Here is a 24,106-nt window from a genome sequence, read left to right as displayed (position 1 = left end):
ACACAGAGACAAACACAGAGAGATAGACTTGGGGCCTCATGTACCAAGATTTTTGTCAATTCCGTGAAACAGCTGATAAAAAACATGCACTCAACAATCAAGGATCAGAATGATAAACATATGATACATTTGTAAATAATTCGTAATAATATAACTCAAAGACACTATAGTACACACACACACACACACACACACACACACACACACACACACACACACACACACACACACACACACACACACACACACACACACACACACACACACACACACACACACAACATCAAAGGGAGTTACAAGTGAGTACAGACAAGGCTCATAACAGCTGATCTGTGTATATGTTTTCAAGCTCTTGTATCTGTCACATGTGACTTAGAATAAGAACCTGGTGATTATATTCATTGTGTACACGACAAAAGCAATGAGATGACAGTTTTGAAAGAAGTCCAACAGAAAGGTTTTATGCAAAGTTTCTATTCAGGTAGCATGGGGAAGTCTTGGATTAAGCCATTTGCCTGCTATACGGATATGGCTACACAGGTGGAGACGTTGGCTTGTGTCGTTCGGGTTGTATGTGAACAGGAAAGGATTCATCATCATGGATAATACAGAGGATGCCACCAGGAGTAGAGAGATACTTTTTGCATCTTGCTGGTGCATTCGAACACCTAGCACCCACGGATTACGGCGTTTCAGTAGTGGTGCTCGAATAGCCATGGACCAGCTAATAGACTAGATCAGTCTGACATGCATTTGCTCAGGATAGTGTTTATGTTGTAGGACATGTGTTGACCTTAACATGCACCTTGGAAGTGGCATCACAATGTGAAAATGAGGAACAGCTGGCAGTTATTGACTAGCGGGAGGAAGACTTCAAAGACAATTCATTAAGTTGCTATAAAATGAGGGAGGTTCAAGAAAGCCAGCGAAACAGAGAGGAGAGGATATGAGAGACATATTTTATATATGGATACACTAATCTTATGTCAAAAGACCTCAAACGTTTGACACAAGAGTGAAGTAAGTGGAAAAAGATCACTTTTCAAAAAAGGTGAAGTTCCGAATGTTGGAAAAACGTACATTTTCTGTGGGAGTTGTCAGTTTAGAAATGTTAGTTCATTAAGGTGCTTTAAGTAACGAGATGTGTGAAAATGCATTGAAAAAAAAATGAAAACCAAGAATATCAGTATATTCATTGTTATTTTACAGCAAGACAAAGTAGATAGATTTCTACAAAGTTTAAGGCTATACCACAAACAGCTGTTAGCAGAAACTGAAATCAAGCTGTGGTAAAATCTCCAACAGGGGTGAGATATTATAGAGACACAACACATGTAAAAAATATAAGACATAATTAACAACAGGTGGACAGACAATATGTTGGAGGAGACAAGTGAGATTGATTACAGATAACAAAGTCGAAACTGAACAAGATTGCAGTGCTACGACTTCTTGAACTCCTGGGTTGACAGCAAAAGAGTAAATAAACTAAAGCTTTAGACTCTCTAAAAACCAGAGTCTAATAACAAACAAAACATATTTTTTCTATAAGTACGTCCTATATCACTGTATATAAATGTATTAACTTGTAAGTAGTTAAGGCAGGCAAGTTGTCTCTTCAGGACTCCATTTAAATGCTCAATTGCGCATCTTGTTTTGCAATGAGCAGTGTTTTCTGTGTAGGTATGGTTGCTGATAAAAATTGAGTAATCAGCCATTATATGAGTGGATCGTCTCCTCAACTTTTTTTTGTAATTGTTGGTAGCCCATACAGTGATATGTGTTTCCATTTACAGCACTGGTTAGTCTTTAGTAGTGGAGTTAAAATACATATATATATATATATATATATATATATATACATTCATCTGTTAGTTGTGAAGTTTTGACAGGAATGTCTAAGGTAAGCGATATAATATCGGAAGATAAATATATATAATTTTTACAGATCCTACCAGACGAACGACTGTACATAAAGAGGCTTTTGGAAGTTCGACTGACTCTGATCAGTGACTAAAAAAATGATCTAATTTCAGTGACATGCAGTGAGGTTCATAGTTGGTGAGGCACTGACTCCTGTAGTGTCAGATTAGTATATACAAGTTTATACACAAGTATATAAACCCAAAAGGGAAGCTTATTCAATTGTCTACCGGTTATGTCATATTAGCTTTCTTCACACACATTGGAGATTTTAAAAATATATGATTTAATTAATTATTTCTCAACAAGCCTATATTGAATTGTTGTGATATGGAATATTAGTCTACATCCTCTAGATCTATGGCAGTCATTGATTGTGGATAAATATTGATTTATAGGTTCATAAACCTTCATCTCCCATCACCTTCGTCATCTTTAACCTTGACAACAAAGTCATAGCTGAAATATTGTATTTTAATTATCATTAAAAAATGAATGAATATCTCTTTTATATACGATTGTAATTAAAATAATTTCTGGTCTTAATTTTATCTGTAGAAAAAGTCCATGCGCCTGTCCTTTGCCGTAACTTTATTGTAAAAGTCAACCTTATTTTTAAAAGTCTCTCCGCCTCAATGGAAATGTGACATAGTTTGTGGAGGCTCATAAGCGTGTGCCTCCAACTTTGCCTTTTCACTGCGGTAGTATTTCCGATCAGCGAAACTAAATAAGACCCTTATAAACATTAAACTTTAATAGTTAAAGACATTAGCCAGCTGTGGAAAACCAAGGCAAATAAACACATCTGTGAGCATTATATTGGCGACTTTCAGAGATATGGTCACCGGCGCGCATCAATTGCATGTATCAACACAGTTTGTGATGCATTGCGCAGTGAGAGGTGCCTCCCCTGACTGCACGTCCTTGTCTAATATTGTGGCATGTTGCAGATGAAAACTCGGTTACAGAGCGTATTTTGAATAGCGATGTAACTTTATTGCGTTTATTTTTTCTATGCAGAACACAAAACATATCACAAGTAAAATGTTAATGATATTACATGAAACTCGGGGCAAATACACACACAGAAGAAAAACATCAGTTACAGGGAGAGTGACCTGTTGTCAAAAGCAGCGAAAAAATGAGTATAAGAATGAAAAGCTTTCCATTCAATTACTGAATAGTGGCGTAAGCTTTGGTATCTGTTCTTCATCTTAGCCCTCCTGGTTCAATCGCTTTTAATAGTTTCATTTAATGAAACGCTCATGTTTATTTCTGGTGTTAAAACATATCTGGAGGTTATCTCGCTTTGCTGACAGAAACGTGGGGCACTTTGGCCTATACAACATGCCATCACTCTCCTTATAACTGAACCCCCAGGATGCACACTTACTTATTTCAGACAAAATCCAGCACAGAGGCTTAGAGTTGTTTCGAGCTTGTGTGTGTGTGTGTGTGTGTGTGTGTGTGTAAGAATCGAAGTAGGAAGACAGATGGGTCACACAGCATTGTCACTATGCGTTCGGAGCTGGAACACCTCTAATTACGTCTTAATTAAATATGACCCATCTGTCCTGTAGCCGCTTTGCTGATGACACATGTGCGAGTGATTTCAGTGGGTGAGACGAGCGGGTGATTTTGCTTGTTTTGATGCAGGAAAAAGCTTTGCTCTCCAGTTAGCGTAAAGCTCATAGGGTTCACTTTTGTTCTTTGCTGGTACAACATATATTTTTAGCCTAAATATTTTAACAATCCTGATGTGGTTAATGGGGTCCGCTGCGGAATCAGTTGAACTCGTAGACAATTGAGCTTCATGATGTGAAACACACAAAGAAGCGGCTATACGACAGTGAGGATTTGTGGGATTTTTCATGTCATTCTCACAACAAATCGTGATTGTCAATGCCTCAAATTGTAGCAACATTGCAATTTCGATGGCATGATTACTAATAAAGTCACAACTGATCACCTTAAGCAGGTATATTCATCCGTTTATCAAGTATCCTGAACCAAAACCTTTTTAAATGGCTTGGACTGACCGTTGTTGGAGCGTAATGCCCTTGCTGAGATCCCATTGGTCCCGATAGACTGGTGGCCTCCGGTTCCGTCAACAGCACCAGTCTCGCCTGGTTGTTTCAGCAACTCAGTCAGAGTCCTGAAAAGAAAGTAATGCACAAATACTCAATTTAGGTTATGAGAGCATTGTTATTTATTCAACTGTATCTCTGTCTTCTAGATATTTTCTTTTTGTGCAAATCTGTCACTCTGCGTCAAGTTGGAATGAATCATAATTTAGAATCTGTTATTGTTGTTGTGTTTGTCTGTAAGTTTTAGCATCTTTATATGATGCTGGATTAATTAGCATGTGTTTTTTCAGATCTGGATTACAGAAAAGGGCTGGCAGTCTCAACAAATTGCAATCTTTTTTGTTTTTGTTTTTACAAGACCAACTGTGGAGCAAACCACTCAAAATGATCATGAAATCGATCATTCTGCTTTTTTTTCCTTTTGAACTTGGTCGGCAATGCTAAGAAACAGCCTTCTGATCATTTTCCCTTTATTTATTTATTTGATTTACATTAATGCATATTATGCAACATTGAACATTATAATAATAATTGCAAGATATTTTTAAAAGCAATTATTTAAGCTAGCCAAAAGCTCACTTAAGTAAAAACATGAAATAAGTAACGTGGAATTGATTAAAATGCTAGTTTGAAGATAATTTAAAAATTATTTCCGGTGGTAAAGTGAAATGACAACCACACTTAAGCACTCTAGGCCAGACAAGAAAGGAGAACATTATAGAAAAATAGAAGTACAAGACCATCACATAAAAATGTCCAAATCTTTTTTTCCGTTTTGTCACCAAGGTGTTGCATCCAAAAGTTAACACGCCATTTGTCCTGCAATCAACAGCACTCATTTTCACCTTCACACCAACCCACACACTTGTTTCTGTGTCCTCCAGAAGCGTGTTGTTCTCACCATCTTTGACCTCTAAAAACTTTCTTTCTGAAAACTCAAGTCAGTCTTGTCGTCTCAACCATGTCTGAATTCATCAGTCTCTTGTGATTTCTTCATGTATTTCTCTTTATCTCTGCTATGAAAGTTTTAAAACAAGGTCTTCTGTGCACTGCCTCCTTAGATGCTTTTTCTTGTTCTTTCTTACAGCCTTCCGATTGTTCTACGGTCCTCTGATCTGTCAGCACTTGGTTTGTGTGAGGGTCGGCTGGCTTCCTATTGGCTCTTTTTTGTTGTAATGTCTGCCTTGTTTTCTTTTTAAGCCCCCAAAGTATTCTTCACATTTTCTTTAGTCCCCTGAGATATTTGTCAGAAAAAAACTAAAAATCGAGCATAAAAAAGCAATGTTATCAAATAAAACCTTCACTTCAATATATTTACCTAACCTGTTAAGCAATTTGGGCTCCTGGGTGCCCTTGTTAATCTTTTATTACAGAAAAAGCTGATCAACATTAACTAAGCGGAAGACTATTAGGTACAGAAAGCTCTCATTATTTAGAATTTAAGAATTGCCTCCTTGGAGAAATGCATAGAGGTCTCTGCACAGCTCCTACCTCTCCTAAATCGCTTTCTACACAGAGTCAATCTGCGTCTTCCGTATTTGCTTGAGAGCTATCCATTCCCCTACCTCAAAATTATGCAGGAGAGACAGGGTAATGTGAGCCATTAACACTCCAATGTAATCTGGTGTTTTACCAACAACCTTGTACTTTGTCTACCGACTGTTAGATATCCTATGTTATCAACTACTCAGGGGATAAGGCTAGCACTTGGCAACTTCTGTATGGAAAGGTAATTTATTAAGGTCAGCTGAAAATGTATGCGATGCTATGACATGGTAAATGAAGATGTATTAGCTTCAATTAAAATGTTTGAAAGACAGTATGAGGAAAATAGTGTTGTAAATTAGAGTTTAGGGTTTTCTTTAAGGAAAAAAATGAACTAGAAAATGAGACTTTGTCAAAGATGCAATAAAGACAAGAAACGCTACACAAACTGGATGACTCTATAAGGCTCTTCTCGGCTTCATTCCTCCCTTTCTTCAGCAAACCATAAACCACTATGCTTTACGTTCAAATTATATTTTGCCCATCTCTGCTCCACGCATTCAGACTGAAAGGATAAAAAAGCTTCAGTTTTTCTGCCCTCTCTTATGGATTACTCTCCAAACGCAATTTAAATTGAAAACTTTGATTTCAATGGTGACTGCTACTGTTGCCACAACTTCTGCATTTTATGTTTGTCTTTGTCTTTTATATTTTAGTTTTTGTTTTGTTGTTGTTGCCTTCCTTTTTGTTCAACTAAAGTGTGTGCTACTACCTATCTTGGCCAGGTCTCCTCTGTGAAGAGATTTGTGTATTTTTATCTCGTTAAATAAAGACTAAATAAAAATAATAAAAAATAATTAATGAAATTCTCTCCTGAGCAAGTGTGTCGGTGTTTTCAAATTAAATATGCATGGTATTTGCCACAAATTAAGTGAAGTCTGACAGTATTGTGCAATTCCTCTGCATGGTGCCGTGAGAAATAACACATTTTAGCAAAACAAACTCCCTCTGAATGTCATGCTGTTAAAAGCTTAGCGTGAACGTTCTCAGGATTGATGTGACGGCTGTGGTGGAAAATGTTGATTAGTCACTGTTAATTGTCTATTATTATTATCATCTTGCAAGCTGTGTTCTGTGTGTTCTGGATCTGACTAAGATCAGGATAGTTTCCCTGGAAATGTTTATCTGAAACATACACGCATCAACCCTTTTCTCCAAAACAAGAATAACTTCGTCCATTGTTGACTCATTGAAGAGTATACAGGAGTAAGCGGTTCTCATGTATCAAGTTCATTGTTATCGAGAGGGTTACAAAGCGAGGCAACTGGACTAAGTAGTCTGTTTACTTCAAACCCGCCCAAACACTTTCTCTTGACCAGATTCTGGAGAAACTGGAAGACTGCATTTCTAAGATGGTTAAGCAGCGGACAGGTAACAGATACTATTTCCATGTTCTATTTTTTGTCCTTAGTTGGTTAGGGGAAAAATAGCATTACCACATAGCTCCTCTTTGACCTTTATTTTGCCTACATGGTAATGGCAGTCATATTGTTTTTTGTTAGAATTTACCCCTCTGATCTACAATCTAATTATATTTAAAATTACACCAGGCCTGTTTTTTTTTTTTTTTTTTTTTTTTTACCAAACTACAGGGACCAAATCAATTAAGGATACTACTTTGATTGTGCTTACTTGATTTCCTATTGACTCTAGTATAACATTCTCAAATAACTCTTTACACTTGCGGTCTCTAAGTCAAGGTTAACCATTTCCAGAAATAAATATGCAGTGGTGGAAGTCTTTAATCTTGACCCAGAGGCAACACAAGGGTTATAGAAAAAAAGGAATAGCGGTTTGAGGAGCATAAACACAAGCAAGAGTCACATCATCATCTTCATTATGAAGTTTTCCTTTTACTATTAAATATGTCCCTTCTGGATCACTTATTTCTTTGTCAAAAAAGTCAAACTTTAAACATTTATTTAGTTTACATAATTATTTACAGATTTTGTCTACAGCCAAGTTTAAATTAACTATAGAATGGATTATGATATCCAAACTTCTTTAATTTTATCTTTAAAATTAAATTTTCCAATTTACAAATGCGTATCTTGTAAGAAAATGTGATAAGTTTGACATGAACCTTTTTTTTCATAATACACAATATATTCAAATATATTCTGTCATGTGTATGTACGTCCTTAAATGGCAATCCCCAGGGGCATTGTTAGGATCATGAGACATCGAGGGCTTAGCCCAGGGGCGAACATTGATTAAGGGAGGTCCGGGGGGGTTGTCCCCTCCGGAGAAAATTTTGCACGTCAGTTAGTTAAATGCATCAATCTGGTGCAGTAGAACAGTTAAAATTAAAATGTCAGTCCTCAAATGCCTGCTGATTGGATGCAGACCATTGGGTGTGGGTGAGTACATATACAGGGTACAGGCTGTGCCAACTATTCTCCCCTTATTGTGATAAACTGTGTTTAAAATATATATATATATATATATATATATATATATATATATATATATATATATATATATATATATATATATTGGCAGCTTTATCGAACAGTTTGTCTTTAATAAACATCCAAGAGACAAAAGGTACATTGGAATAGAACATTAAATGCAGTCTACATATTTGTGTTATCTGGTATATGCCTATGAAAAACAATGATTCAATTAACTGATTGATTCTCAAAGTCCTGCCTGACACTCAACATCAGTAAAACAACATGCATGTACTTTTAAAATAGAACAAATGGAAATCAGCCTGATATCATTGTTAATGGAGAAAAGATCCAGACTGCTTCACATTTTAAATATTTAGGAATAACTGTGGACTCACAGCTCTCCTTCAAGAAACATGTGAAGCTGGTGTGTAATAGGGTCAAATTCAATTTAAGGAATTATAGGAACATTAGGAACCAGCTCCCTCTAGATGCAGCACAACTTTACATGCAATCAATCTTTTTATACATCTCATACTGCTGATCACAAACCGGAAAAACAACACTTGCTCCACTGTGAACACTTAACTAACAAACACTCATGGTACTGGACAAAAAGCCATTAAGATATCACTTGACCACTGTACAATAATTTTAAAGTAACAACCTCATGACCTTTGACAGTTTTGTGTTTCTTGCTGTTTTTGCAAATATGAAACCTACTTGTTTGCTAAGGCTTTGGAAAAGCAACAGTGCAATATGTTCTATTTTCTCTGGTGAGGAAGCAGCAGGGTGTGGCGCCTTGATTTAAGTTTGGCGAATCGGTCGATCACTGTGTCATCATTGATGCCTCCCACCAACTCTCTCTCAATTGACATCACTGCCAGATCATTGAGTCTTTCCTGGCCCATGGTGCGCCGGAGCCAAGTGTGTAGCCGGCGAAGAGCACTGAATGACCTCTCACAGCTGCAGCTACTGACTGGGATGGTAAGGGCCACCTGCAAGACCGCCTTCAATGATGGGAACATCATGGGATCTAGAAGCTTAAACACACTCAGAATGTCCGGGATGGCTTCTGGCCCCTTCCTGCTTAAAAAGCTTTTCGCCACCATGACCTCTTCTGAGGCTAGCTGGATGTTGTAATGCGAGGCTAGTTTGTCGAGGGACTGCATGCACAGAAAGGTGTTGGAGGCAGGGTGACATGCTTGGATGCCAATCATGACATCGCTCCCAACACTGGAAAAACGATTCTCCAGCTCACTGGTCATTCGATCGATGCAGGGGTAGAAGAGCCTTTGCTTGAGATGCTCTGATGATTCTTCAAGCAGGTCTGAGCTGGACCCACATGACACCTCCACAACATAGTCTTCCATCCTCTTATGTTTCCTTCTGGGACCGAGAGAGGGCTCCTCGATGTTGTTCTCTTGGCAAATATTCTTTGCCATGGAATAGATATCTTCAGCCACCTGTGATGTTCGCTGGCTGACCAAGGTCTCTTATTTTCTGGGGCTGCCCAAAAAAGTGACGAATGTCACTTCCACCTTTCCTCTTGCTCATGATGACACTAACTGTGAATGAAAGTTAACTGTTATTAAACTGCTTGAAATTATTTTTTCATAATACAATTCAACATTAACTGACACTTTCCTGAAACTCCATGTGGAATTGACAAATATACTTTAATACACACTTAGATAGAGGGTTGTTTATCTATTCATTTATTACAATTTTGGCTTTGCTTAAAAATATAGTCTAATGCTTTTTACATTTACCCACACCAGTCAATTTCAATCTTATTTTATTTTAAAGTGAAAATTCCTAAATACTAGTAAATGATTTTGAACTACTGTTCTGCACCACAATTAGTTTTTGCTGTAACGCCTGGTGGTTAAAAACTGCATTGCATGTGTGATTTGTGTTTTTTGACCCTCCTGTGTTACCTTAGTTAAGTTTGATGCAACCAGCAAGAGAGCACAGCATGTCAGTTAATTCTCATCTTTCTTGTCCTGAGAGAGTCTCAGTCCCCGAGTATTTATGTTTAAAGGATCTAAATTACTTTTGTGGCATAGCAAGTATGTTTGTTAATTTTCTTAATTTTTAATTGTAGCTTAAATTCGGCGATGCTAATCGCGGCAGCATTGTACATTGAGAATGCATTGTAAGTTAGCATTGAAGCTAGCGGGACCTACAAGCCCTGTTCACAAACACACACACACACACACACACACACACAGCCTTTCCTCACCCTCACACTCAATGAATTCCTGCTTGTCTTTGAACCACACAACGGTGGTTGTCATGTCTCTCTGCTTTTTTGTCTTTTACTTAATCAGTTGCTAAAAAAGAGCATCAGTCCTAGCTTATCTTGCCTTACCTGGCTTGGTTTGTTATAGCATCAGATACGTATGGTATTTCACCGAAAATTAGCGTACAACTTTCACAGCTTTCCTCACTTAGAGATGGTTGCTATGCCAAAGCAATGTGGATATGCTGCCCGTTCTATGGCCAGGGGAGAAACTGGAGCAATTCATCTAAATTTTCTAAAACATACATGACTGCTTTGGAAAAACGTTTGCTTTATAATCAGCGAATGTTATCGCGGGGCTATAATTTTTTAACAAAAAAAAAATAATAAAAAAAAATAAATAAATAAAAAAATCCGAAATTGATCCGGGGCTATTCCTAAAACATCCGGGGCTAAAGCCCCGGACGCCCAGGGCTAACGACGCCACTGGCAATCCCCCAAGATTGCTTGTGTCCTCCCAAGTAAAAGAACTGAAAAACTGAAAAACTGCTTTTCTTAAACTACAATTGTCCAACCATAGGTGCTTAGAACTGTAAATTAACCGACTCTCACTTGTCTTATCAACCTTGTTGATGTTAATTTTCGGGGTCATGTGTGAACTCAGTAAGTCTCTCCTGTGCACTGTGAGCTGCCTCCCTGGGGTTGCCTGATTTCCATGGAAACAAGTCACCCAGTCACTGCTCCGCTGAATTTAAGGGGCTGGTCCTACTTGTAAGTAAGTAAGTAAGTAATATTTATTTATATAGCGCTTTTCGAGACCAGGGTCACAAAGCGCTTTAACAATCAAAACAATGGTACTTGTCTTGCTGAGAAGACTGAGGGATGAAGTGGGACTGTCTGGGTCTGTGGTAGAATGGTTCTCATCATACCTTTCTGGGCGCAGTTTTAGTGTATCTGCCAATCAAATGAGGTCTGAATCGGCAGATCTGTTGTGTGGAGTCCCTCAAGGTTCTGTTCTAAGTCCTTTATTGTTTTTGCTGTACTTGATTCGGTAAAATTATTCAGAGATTTCCTGATGTTTCTAATCACATTTTGTTTGCTAGAAATCAAACAATGGCTGAGTGAAAACATTTTTGCAGCTAAATGTGGACAAAACTGAAACTCTGGTTATTGCTCCTGATGATAAGATTCCAGGGTTTAGTCAGTAATTGGGTGACTTAGGTCAGTCACTGTCACTTCCGCTTCCGGTGAGCCTTTGATCGGCTGCTTGAAACGTGAGCTCCTGCAATAATTGCCAAAAACAGTCGTTTTAACGACTACTTGTCCGGATATTATGCTCATATCACTTAAGATATGTCTCAAGCATCTCGGATCTATGATCGTGATGCTCTTCTCAACATCAGAGAGTTGATGGAGGACTTCACTCGCGACAGTTACCAACGTCCGGTGAACGTGTTTCCGGCTCCGCTTCTCATCGACTCGGACTCTGTGGAATATCGTTTGATCTCTCGAGTACCGGGCGATTTCCACAAGGGATCGAGTCGGGCTGGAGTACAGGTCAGGATGAGACGTGCAGTTGCGATCGCTCGGAACAACTCTGACGTCATCGAACGTCATCGATGTTTGATCGACATTCCTCTCACTGTGTGGGACGACACATCAGCGCTGCCGTCTGTCCAGACCTCAACGAAAGGTGGTAAGATTTTTTCATTTCCTCTCTTTAATTCGACTTTTACAACCGAGTTGAACTTCAGTGACAGCTGGTACCCACGTGACCGCTGTTCGCTTCAAAAGATCCCGCTCTGCGCGCCTGTCAGTGACGCGGCGTCGTCAGTGACGTCATCGGTGCTGAATGTGGGACTTCTTAATGTTCGCTCCATTACTAATAAATCCTTTATTCTTAATGATCTTTTCACAAGAGTTAATTTGGATTTATTATGTCTTTCTGAGACTTGGCAGAGAGAGGAAGAGTTTATTCATCTGAACGAACTCTGTCCAGTAGGGAGCGCTGTCCTGGGGAAGCCTCGCCTCTCTGGTCGTGGAGGAGGTCTTGCTACTGTTTTTAGGGAGAGTTGTTCTTGCAAAGTGATTCAGACACAGGAATTCACTTCTTTTGAGTCTCAGATGATCTTGGTTGGTTCTATGTTGTCACAACATGATCTGGAGCTTGTAATCCATGCGTTTGTTTCTTCTCCTCTGGACTATTGTAACAGTTTGTTTTCATGTCTTAACAAGAAGGATGTGTCTCGTCTGCAGTTGATTCAGAACTCTGCAGCGAGAATTCTGACTCGCTCAAGTAGGAGAACTCACATTTCTCCGATCCTTAATACTCTTCACTGGCTTCCAGTTTCTTTCAGGATCAACTTTAAAATTCTGGTTCTTACTTTCAGAGCTATTCATGGTCAGGCTCCTCCTTACATCACTGATCTGATCCAGCCTTACACCCCAGCTCGGTCTCTGAGGTCTGTGGATCAGAATCTACTTATGGTTCCACGCACACGGCTCAGGACCAGAGGAGAGAAATCTTTTCAGGCTGTTGCTCCTAAGCTTTGGAACAATCTTCCTCTCTCTTTGCGCTTGATGGAGTCTACTGACTCCTTTAAGAAACATCTTAAGACGTTTCTATTTGTTCAGGCTTTTCCTTGAATTTCTCGAACTCCTGTGTTGTTCTCGGTGTTGTCTTGATCTTTGAAGTATGTACTGTTTTGAGTATTGTTTTGATTGTTAAAGCGCTTTGTGACCCTGGTCTCGAAAAGCGCTATATAAATAAATATTACTTACTTACTTACTTACTTACTATTGTGTGTCAATCTACCGTCCGCCTGGTCCTGCGGCGGTGTTCTTGAAAGACTTTAGTGACTTCTTATCTTCCATTATTCAGATGGAATCTGTTCTTATTCTTGGATACTTTAATCTTCATGTTGATGACGTCACATCTTGTTCTGCTAAAGAACTTTTAACTTTAACTGAAGCCTTTAATTTTGAGCAACATGTTTCTGAACCCACTCATCAAAAAGGCCACATTTTAGACTTAGTTTTTACTCTTGGCCTGGACATTTCTAATGTATCTGTACATGATGTCCATCTGAGTGATCATTCTCTTGTCTTGTTCAACCTGGACTTCATCCCTGAACCTAAGCCTTTGAAAGTTAGGTCTCAGAGGCGTGTCATCTCAGCCGATACTGCAGACAGTTTTTCTGCTATGTTTGACCGTCTTTCCTTTGATGACTGTCCAGATGTGGACAGTTTGATTCACAGTTACACTGATCATTGTGTTGAAATACTGGATCAAGTGGCACCTGTTAAATCGAACTTGAAAATTCAGAAAAAACGGTGCCCTTGGACAAATGAAGATCTCCTGAGTCTGAAGAGACTTTGTCGAAAGACTGAGCGTCTCTGGAAGTCTACTAAACTTGAGGTGCACAGACTTCACCTCAGGGATCTGTTGACTTCTTACAATGAGATGGTAGAAACTGCTAGATCTGATTACATCAGAAAACTGGTAGCAACAAATAGGAAAAACCCCAAAGTTTTGTTTGACACGATTAATTCTCTCGTGTCTCCTGCTCCTCAAATCACGCCGGTCTTCTGTGAAGCTGACAGCAATGCATTGTTGAGATTTTTCATTGACAAAATTAAATTGATCAAAGAGAAAATCTCTCCCCCTTTGTTGGGAACCCCTACTGTCTCTGAGCCCATCTCCTCCTCTTGGTCATCCTTCACTGCTGTATCTTTGGGTGATATTTCAGCACTAGTGAACAAGATGAAACCCTCCTCTTGCTCAGATGACGTCCTTTCTTGTAGGCTTTTTATCAAAGTATTTGATGTAATTGGCCCCTGGGTTACCAATATGGTGAACCTCTCCCTTTCCACAAGGGTTTTTCCCAATGCATTTAAACATGCCATTGTGGAGCCTCTGCTCAAAAAACCAGGCTTAGACCCAACTGACCTCAGTAATTTCAGGCCTATTTCTAAGCTCCCTTTCTTGTCCAAGATCTTGGAGAAGGTGGTGTCCGAGCAGCTGTCTTTGTTCCTGGATCAGAGCGACATCCATGAGAAGTTTCAGTCTGGCTTCCGTAAACATCACTCTACGGAGACAGCTTTATTGAAAGTGTCCAGTGACATCATGATGTCGGCTGACTCTGGTAAATTCACTGTTCTGGTTCTCTTGGATCTGTCGTCAGCCTTTGACACAGTTGATCACCAGATCCTGCTGAGAAGACTAAGGGATGAAGTGGGACTGTCTGGGTCTGTGTTAGAATGGTTCTCATCTTACCTTTCTGGGCGCAGTTTTAGTGTATCTGCCAATCAAATGAGGTCTGAATCGGCAGATCTGTTGTGTGGAGTCCCTCAAGGTTCTGTTCTGGGTCCTTTATTGTTTTTGCTGTACTTGATTCCCCTTGGTAAAATCATTCAGAGATTTCCAGATGTTTCTTATCACATTTTTGCTGATGACATCCAGCTCTACTGCTCTTTTGACCCAACTGAGCCCCAAAGGCTGAACAGCTTAGTCAATTGTTTGCTAGAAATCAAACAATGGCTGAGTGAAAACACTTTACAGCTTAACGTGGACAAAACCGAAACTCTGGTGATTGCTCCTGATGATAAGATTCCAGGGTTGAGTCAGTACTTGGGTGACTTAGGTCAGTCTGTCAAACTGAGCCTGAGAAACCTGGGTGTTGTATTTGATAAAGACATGTCTCTTGTTCAACACTGCAGAAAACTGACCAGAAACTGTTTCCTTCAACTGAGAAAAATATCTAAACTTAGGAAAATGTTGTCACAACATGATCTGGAGCTTGTAATCCATGCGTTTGTTTCTTCTCATCTGGACTATTGTAACAGTTTGTTTTCATGTCTTAACAAGAAGGAGCTGTCTCGTCTGCAGTTGATTCAGAACTCTGCAGCGAGAATTCTGACCCGCTCAAGTAGGAGAACTCACATTTCTCCGATCCTTAAAACTCTTCACTGGCTTCCAGTTTCTTTCAGGATCAACTTTAAAATTCTGGTTCTTACTTTCAGAGCTATTCATGGTCAGGCTCCTCCTTACATCACTGATCTGATCCAGCCTTACACCCCAGCTCGGTCTCTGAGGTCTGTGGATCAGAATCTACTTATGGTTCCACGCACACGGCTCAGGACCAGAGGAGAGAAATCTTTTCAGGCTGTTGCTCCTAAGCTTTGGAACAATCTTCCTCTCTCTTTGCGCTTGATGGAGTCCAATGACTCCTTTAAGAAACATCTTAAGACGTTTCTATTTGTTCAGGCTTTTCCTTGAATTTCTCGAACTCCTGTGTTGTTCTCGGTGTTGTCTTGATCTTTGAAGTATGTTTTGAGTATTGTTTTGATTGTTAAAGCGCTTTGTGACCCTGGTCTCGAAAAGCGCTATATAAATAAATATTACTTACTTACTTACTTACTTACAGTCTGTCAAACTGAGCCTGAGAAACCAGGGTGTTGTATTTGATAAAGACATGTCTCTTGTTCAACACTGCAGAAAACTGACCAGAAACTGTTTCCGTCAACTGATAAAAATCTCTAAACTTAGGAAAATGTTGTCACAACATGATCTGGAGCTTGTAATCCGTGCGTTTGTGTCTTCTCGCCTGGACTATTGCAACAGTTTATTTTCATGTCTTAAAAAGAAGGAGCCGTCTCGCCTGCAGTTGATTCAGAACTCTGCAGCGAGAATTCTGACCCGCTCAAGTAGAAGAACTCACATTTCTCCGATCCTTAAAACTCACTGGCTTCCAGTTTCTTTCAGGATCAACTTTAAAATTCTGGTTCTTACTTTCAGAGCTATTCATGGTCAGGCTCCTCCTTACATCACTGATCTGATCCAGCCTTACACCCCAGCTCGGGCTCTGAGGTCTGTGGATCAGAATCTACTGATGGTTCCACGCACACGGTTCAGGACCAGAGGAGAGAAATCCTTCCAGGCTGTTGCTCCTAAGCTTTGGAACGATCTTCCTCTCTCTTTGTGCTTGATGCTGTCTACTGACTCCTTCAAGAAACATCTTAAGACGCTTTTATTTGTTCAGGCTTTTCCTTGATTTTCTGGAACTCCTGTTGTGTTTTCAGTTTTATCTTGTCCTTTAAAGTATATACTTTATTGAATATTGTTTTGATTGTTAAAGCGCTATATAAATAAAAAATACTTACTTACTTACTTACTAACAATAACCAGAGTTTCAGTTTTGTCCACATTTAGCTGCAAAGTGTTTTCACTTAGCCATTGTTTAATTTCTAGCAAACAATTGACCAAGCTGTTCAGCTTCTGGGGCTCAGTTAAATCAAATGAGCAGTAGAACTGGATGTCATCAGCAAAAATGTGGTAAGAAACATCATGAAATCTAATAATTTTACCAAGGGGAATCAAGTACAGCAAAAATAATAAAGGACCCAAAACAGAACCTTGAGGGACTCCACACGACAGATCCACTGATTCAGACCTTACTTAATTTGCAGATACACTGAAACTGCGCCCAGAAAGGTATGACGAGACAGGTACCACTTCATCCCTCAGTCTTCTCAGCAGGATCTGGTGATCAACTGCGTCAAGGCTGAGGAGAGATCCAAGAGCACCAGAACAGTGTACTTTCTCGAGTCAGCCGATATAATGTTGTCACATGACACTTTCAGTAAGGCTTTCTCCGTAGAGTGGTGTTTGCAGAAGCCAGACTGAAACTTCTCATTGACAGATTGCTTATACACATTATCAGGGTGTTTAGACACTTATAATCAATTCAGAAAAAAGGGAAATTTGGAGGGATACGCAAGGTGAATAAATAAAAAATATAAAATATTGCTACATATCCTCCCCCAATCACATCAGCTTCATAACTACACTATTGTTTTTTAAAATAGTCAGTGTTTAATGCTAAAATATATATATATATATATATATATATATATATATATATATATATATAAGCACCCTTTGTTAATTAAATAAGACAAATTGTTGGACTTCACATAGATGCACAAACACACTAACTACCAGGGGTCTTAAATACAACGTCTTTTGTCTGAATTCGTTTTTACTGTCACAGCGTGTTATCGTATATTACAAAGCTCCCCCTCTGACGATGTGCAGGCCTGTGTGGAGCAGAGCATGGAGATGCAGATACAACCATTCCACTTTCAAACAGTGCTAGTGTATAATTGAGCGCAACTTTGCTGGCCTCAACCTAAACAAACCTTTTTATACTACAAACACTGGCACAGAGCTAATGGTACCTACATTGTTATCTGGAAGAATCTTATGGCAGCTTTGCAGACGTGACATGCCCTTTAACTCTCATGGGTGGTAATTTGGAAGGGCCTGGGTGTGTACAGATGGGTAGGCACCAAGTTTTCCCTTAAAAAACAAGTCAAATAAATCTCAAGGGACGGAAGGGGAAATTTAAAGGTAAAAAAGAAAGTTAGCATGACCTTAAGACCCTGATATTTCTACCCTTATTATAAAATCCATTCAACCTCATATTTATAACGCTAACGCTTGAGCACTTTTACAATCCAAATATGTTACTGAAGGAAGTTCCTGTTAAACTTATGAAAGGTGTTTACTGTCTGCAAGCCAAGAGTAGTTATCGATTCAACCACAGCTTAGTCACTTAGCTAACAGTTATGCTCCTCCTTATAGGTCTGGTTCACAGCCTGGATCCATCTCCCACCCTGGCTTATGTCTATTAAAGCTGACAGCTTCCAACGAATGTTCATTTGCATGGCTCAATGTGACCATCCCTGTAGTGGTTTATGCTCATGGGTGGAATTCATGTTTGTGTTGGTACTACTTGAGCTGGATTTCCTCAGGAAGGATACTTACAGATTGTAGTTATTCACATAGTATTAGATTTTATCAGATCAACCATCTATTCCTGACCTGTGGGGGGCAGTAATTCAAATTAACCTAATGTACATTGCCAAATAGTGTAATAGTAGAAAACAAGAACAGAAAAAAACTTTAAAACTAAACGAGGATTATATAAAAATATAGGTGCCAAAATATACTACACCTCCAGGCTTTTCACCTCCATCTGCAGAGTCAAGTGCCAGAGCTTTTATAATCATCATGTTGCATTCTATAAATACCACCTGTCTCATTTACGCAAGGAGAAGACCAATATTATGGATCGGGAGAGTATTATCATTCATTTTGATGAATGCTTATTTTATTTTTAATGAAATGTAGCAATATTTTTTATTGTTTGTTTATTCATCTTCCGCTTCCGGCTGCGCCTTTGATCGGCAGCACCTAGGATCTCTCCCGCTCTTCTCTGTTTAAAAAGTTTTTTTCACAACTGTTTATGCTAATATGTCGTGACTCTTTGTTTAGCATCAGAAAGTCAATGGAGGACTTTTACAAAAGGGACATTTACGATTGAGCGTTTCCTCCTCCATTTATTATCGACCTTGACTCACCAGAGTATCTGCTGCTTTGTCAGATACCAGGTGAGTTCCGCAAGAAATAAAAGGAGGAGAGGCTCCTGTTCTGGTCTGCAGGTTTAGAAAGGACGTGCAGCAGCTTGCCTGGACTCTGACTTCATCGTACATGCTCGATGACCATTGGAGAAGTATTTTAAAAGTACTGCTTTGCTCCACTGTCATTGCATCAGTAACATCATCAGCGCTGCATATCGGCCTATTGAATGCTCGCTCCATTGCAAATAAATCCTTTTCTCTGAATGATCTCTTCACAAGAGAAAAGTTGGATTTATTGTGTCTTTCAGAAAGATGGCAGAGAGAGAAAGAGTGTATTCATCTTAATGAACTTTGTCCTGCTGGCTGCTCTGTTGAAGGGAAGCAGTTTTTTATAGAGATTGTTCATGCAAACTAATTCAGACACAGGACTTCATTTCATTTGAGTCCCAAATGATTTTGATGGCTTCTAAAAGACCGTAATATTGTATTTTAGTCTACCGTCCTCCTGGTCCTACTGCTGGGAGTCATGTGTGAACTCGATGTCAATGTACGCATGACTCATGACCTCAGATTCTTTCCAGCTTAGAAAGGATTGATATGGTTTAGAGCACCAGACACCTGATTACGATCCTTAAGGAACATAAACTTGAGTTATTTACTTTATTGACAAATAGTTAAGAGGCTTTAGTTAAAAGTAAAGATGATCAAAAAGAGACTATCTTCCCAGATACAAGCTTATTCTGACCCAGATATAACACAGGCCTTACATTCAACCATTCAATATTCTGATACCTGGTGGTTGACAAGAATGGAAAAGTGAGTGATTTTCTTTTTTGTTTGTAAATATTGGTCAAGGTTTAAAATGTATCACCTCAGTTAAACATTTGATAATTATGTATAAACATGTTACAAAGTAAAAAAAAAACTGCTAGATTAAAAATGTCCAACAAATGTACAGCCATGTGGTCAAAATAGTCCCAGACTAGCTGGATTTATCTGTACTAGTAAAAATTGGCCTCTTTTGGATTGGCCATTTATTACACATTTTAAGGTCTGAAATCTTAATTTTCCAATAAAGATTTACAAGAGAATACATTATATGGTCTGTCTTCAGCACCTTCCTCCAAGCACCTCAGCAACTACATGCTCTAACAGCCCAGAGAAATTGCACATCATGCTCACTCTTGAAGATTTTCCTTAGATAAAATGTGTTTCTCCCTGTGCTTCCCTCATGGAACCCTATTAGAACAATAAACAATTCTAAAATCCATATAAATACCATATGTCAGCCTCCGAGTTACCACCTACCCTCAACATTTTTGCGCTTTTGTTTTTTTTAGAGCAAATGCAGAGCCAGAAATATGCATTTTGCAATAGGGATGTGTTCTGACATAATCATCAGCTTGATGCCCCCACATATGCACACCAACGCACACATACACATTTTGTGATGAAGGAGAAACCATTTTTAGATCTAAGAAAGAGATCATCCAGGAGTACAGACATGTTTGCAAAATATCCCAGCAAAATGATTCTTATGTACTATCTAGACTTGGGAATGTTTTTGAAATATTCTTTACTTAGATAGATAGAACTTTATTGTTCCCTTTGGAGTTCTCCTGGGGAAATTCTTTAAATGTACTTGTATGGATTTTTATTTCTGCTGGTGACAACTTTCATGTTACCTAGGACCTGGGATAATTTCAGCTGTGGACCCACCTGAGGTACTTCGTGGCATCTGTATTAACATATCTTCCTTCAACAAATTGCATTTGAACCAAACTTGTAGTCAATAAAAGTTACTTTATAAAATTGCTATGATTTAATCTGTCTTTCAACAGGTCATAGTTTTCAACACATCATAGCAACAGTAAGATAAATATTGATCTATTACCATAACACAGCATCCCAATCTTCACTACAAACCAAATTGACAGATCTGGTCTTAGCTGTGTGTGAACCGTGGAAGTCCACGACCTTGATTTACCACCCCAGGCTTGGACACATGGCAATGACATGGCGGTCACCCAGGGGCGCTCTTTGTTCTTTCAGGAAAATGACATGCACACACACATACTGTAGAATTAGACATCAGAGGTTGGATGGATGATTGGCAAAGGTTCAGATCCGCTCATTTTTGATGCGAGTCCCAGATGGCTGCTGTTTGTGGCTGAGTATATGCAGCTGGTCAGCACATGTGAACCATCAATGGACATGAAAACGGCTTGATAAGATATTGAGTACTACCTCGCCCTGGAGTGTGATTTGTGAATATAATATATATATATAATCAAAAGATCTTTAAATGGAAAAATAAACATTTGTAGGCTATAAACATATTAGTAAATGATTTATTTCCAATGTATGTTAAAAAGACAATTAACGCTGTGATTACGTGACAATCATGGGACACACTGGAAAGTTCACCAGGTCAGAAAGAAAACAGGTCAGAATACACAAATGTACCAAAAGAACTGACCCTTAAAACTTCAGGGTGAGTCATAATAACACATGTATTCTCAAATTTCAATTAATTTCTCTGTAGAGATGTGATTAGTTTAATCAAACTAGATTGGTCTTAGAGTCCCTCTAAACAGAAGTAAGGGCAACTCTTATTCATTTGATTTCAGTGGATTTGTATGCCATTGCAAACAAAGCAATAAAGAGAAAATCTCTCCAGAACTGACAATAAACAGGGATATTACACTGCTGGCACCCTAAAGGAAACAAAATATATTTGATGAAACTCACCACAACAGAAACTGGATGGCTGCAAAAAGCTTCACAAATGCAGAGCAACCATAGAGTCATCGTGTAGTGCATGCGACTCGTGACACACCAAACTAACACCCTTATAAAGAGACGTCAGCGCTTACTGCCAAATGTAGTTAGTCAGAATTGTTACTCACACATACCTCTGGAACAAGGACACCTGGACATCACTGTGTAATACACTAATGAACCATAAACTCTTACAGGTAACTTGCACAATTCACATCTAATTATCCGAAACACACACACTGAAATTTTTTCCCTATCAAGAGTTTTTCCCTACCAAAGGGTCACTTCATTCAAACGAAACTGCTTTCGTGCCAGGCATGACTCTTAGTTTAAATTTAGTATTTCGTGCAAGCCTTCCTTCTGAAATTTGCAGGCTTGAAATCTGATCTCACTCAAGTGGAGTGAGCCAAACTACCAAAACCTCAGGTGAACTTTGTCTCTGCAGCTATGGGCAAGAAAATGCAACTTGAATTGTTGTTTTCTTAAAAATCTTCTTGTTTGTCTAAGAGAAAGTTGAAGGTTGAAGGCTGAAGGAAGCACAGCACGTGGGGCCAAAGAGAGGAAAGCTATATAGACATCACAATCTTCAGTAAGGTGTTAGCATCTAGAGCTTAATGTGTCATTCCAATTCTAATCAACCCAAATAAACATGATTCATCAAAGGGAGACAGTCCTATTAAATCTTATACAAATCTCAAATCCAAATAACCCTAATGACTTAGTATTATCTAAAAATGCAGAGAAGGTATTTGGCAAAGTTAATTGGAACTTCTTATTTCCAACTTTACTAACAGTTATAGGCTGGAAAAAAAGGCTCTTAACACATCTATGGCCACGGTCACCAAAAACAGGGTTAATATAAAAAAAGAAAACGTTGTCTTAAACAATGGCACAAGGTAGATGTGTCCACTGTGCCCATCCCTCTTCTTCCAGAAGTTGCCACCTCTAAGGGATTAATTATTTTAAAAAAAAAAAGCGTGATAACAGCTGGCTGGATGAGGAACGAACCAATTATTACATCATAATGGGCTTCGCTCCCGTAAACCTCTCATTTGAGGGAAAAACTTGTAAACTACAGTAATCTTGCTAGCAGAGAAACAACCTCAAATCTATAATATTCCTAAAATCTTCTTTCCCAGAGATTTAAACATACAATTTAATCTTCTATTTTGTATTAATGTATAGTTTTATAAAAGTGATTTAAATCCTCTGTACTCGCAAAGACAATTGCATTAAAATCAACCAGCTTCATTAACATTGAGCTGGTGCTACGAACAGATATTTTGGTTTAAAAAAAAGTTAAATGTAAAAATTAGACTAAAACAATGGTTAAAATATGGATTCTGCTGAAATTATGTTGTAGTGTGCTGACCTGATGATCGTGTTAAAGAAAACTGAAAACAACCATGAAAGCTAACCTGGTTATCATGGTTGATTATTCTCATCTATCTCCTTTTACATCTACATCTCTGTCAAACTTCCAATCAATGCTCCTCCCACTCTCTCTTTATTTTTTATTTTCTTTATCTTCGCCTTCTTTGCTGCTTCCAGCTTCCCCCTCTCTCATCCTCCATGTTACGTGTGCTGTTTAGCTGCGCTTAGCTTCACCTGTCAGCTCAGATCAGAGCTGTGGAGCAGTGACATGACAAACTGCCCCCTTATTCACTCACACACACATCTACACACAATAGAATCCTCAAAAAAAACTCTTTCCTCCTCCCTCTTGGTTGTGATACTTGTGTGGAGTTTATATTTCTTCTTTTCCTCTCTTTTGCATCCTGAGCAGATGTGAAGTGAGAACATGCTGATGATAGCTACTGTTTCGGTATATAAACTGACCACTAAAGTTTGATGTTATGTCTGTCAATTAATGTTCAATCACAAAAATACATATACATATATTTTTTGTAGACGTACTGTACTGTAAATTTAAAATACAGATTTAAGAACACCTACACCATCTCAAACTCTAATGTACATTCCTAACTAAAGTTTCTACCTTTGTGATCTTAGTTTTGGTCTTATATGCGAGGATTACTGGAGAAAATAATGATGTACCCGCCTCTGTTATTGCAGCTACTATCTAATGACATGTATCTTCACTGCAGTGTCTTACATGCAGCTGACTCTGACGAAGCCTCTGTGCATTTGTGTGGTAAGAAACGATTATTGACTAGGATCTTAGTCAAGGTCATAAGAAAGGTCATAAATCCACTTAATGGCTGCTGATATGCATGAGCTCATGAGGAGCCATGATGATGATGACGATGAAAGGGACAGCAACATTTCTGTTTGCCTCTACATTCTTCTTATTATTAATTGTCATGTTGTTGAATTTTTAAAAATGATTCTGCATGATAAATGTTGATTGTTTTGTTAAAAATATAAGATTTATAATTCATTTTAATTTCCATCTTGTTTTGCTATCTGAGGAAAAACAATTGCAACAATATAAAGATGTTATTGAATATATAATATATTCCTCTTATCTTTTTATTTTTTTTACAGAAAAAAACAACTATTTATTGTTATCATTATACAATAATATATTTTTACAATACAATGGACATTATTATTAATTATAATAAATATGGAGATTTATAAAACTGCATCTAACATGTGGAATAAGTATTACAATGCTATTATAAATTAGTATTAGTTTACTTATCCCGCAGCTCTACTTCGCCGAGGTGACAGATGGACACACT

General features: G+C 38.5%; 1 protein-coding gene across 2 annotated transcripts in view; it reads right to left on the bottom strand.

Annotated features, from left to right (window-relative positions):
- The window catches only part of LOC148065591 (protein shisa-8), a 97,426-nt gene that overhangs the window by 41,932 nt on the left and 31,388 nt on the right, over positions 1-24,106 (bottom strand). For both annotated transcript variants that reach the window (XM_087808815.1, XM_087808817.1), the window contains exon 3: positions 3,963-4,078. In XM_087808815.1, coding sequence (XP_087664941.1) covers positions 3,963-4,078 — 116 coding nt within the window. The remainder of the gene's footprint in view (positions 1-3,962; positions 4,079-24,106) is intronic.

The sequence above is a fragment of the Callionymus lyra genome, chromosome 15 (assembly GCF_982586985.1).
Source record: "Callionymus lyra chromosome 15, fCalLyr1.hap1.1, whole genome shotgun sequence".
NCBI lineage: Eukaryota > Metazoa > Chordata > Actinopteri > Syngnathiformes > Callionymidae > Callionymus > Callionymus lyra.
The sequence above is the reverse complement of the archived record's forward strand: the minus strand, read 5'-3'. Positions and strand labels throughout refer to the sequence as shown.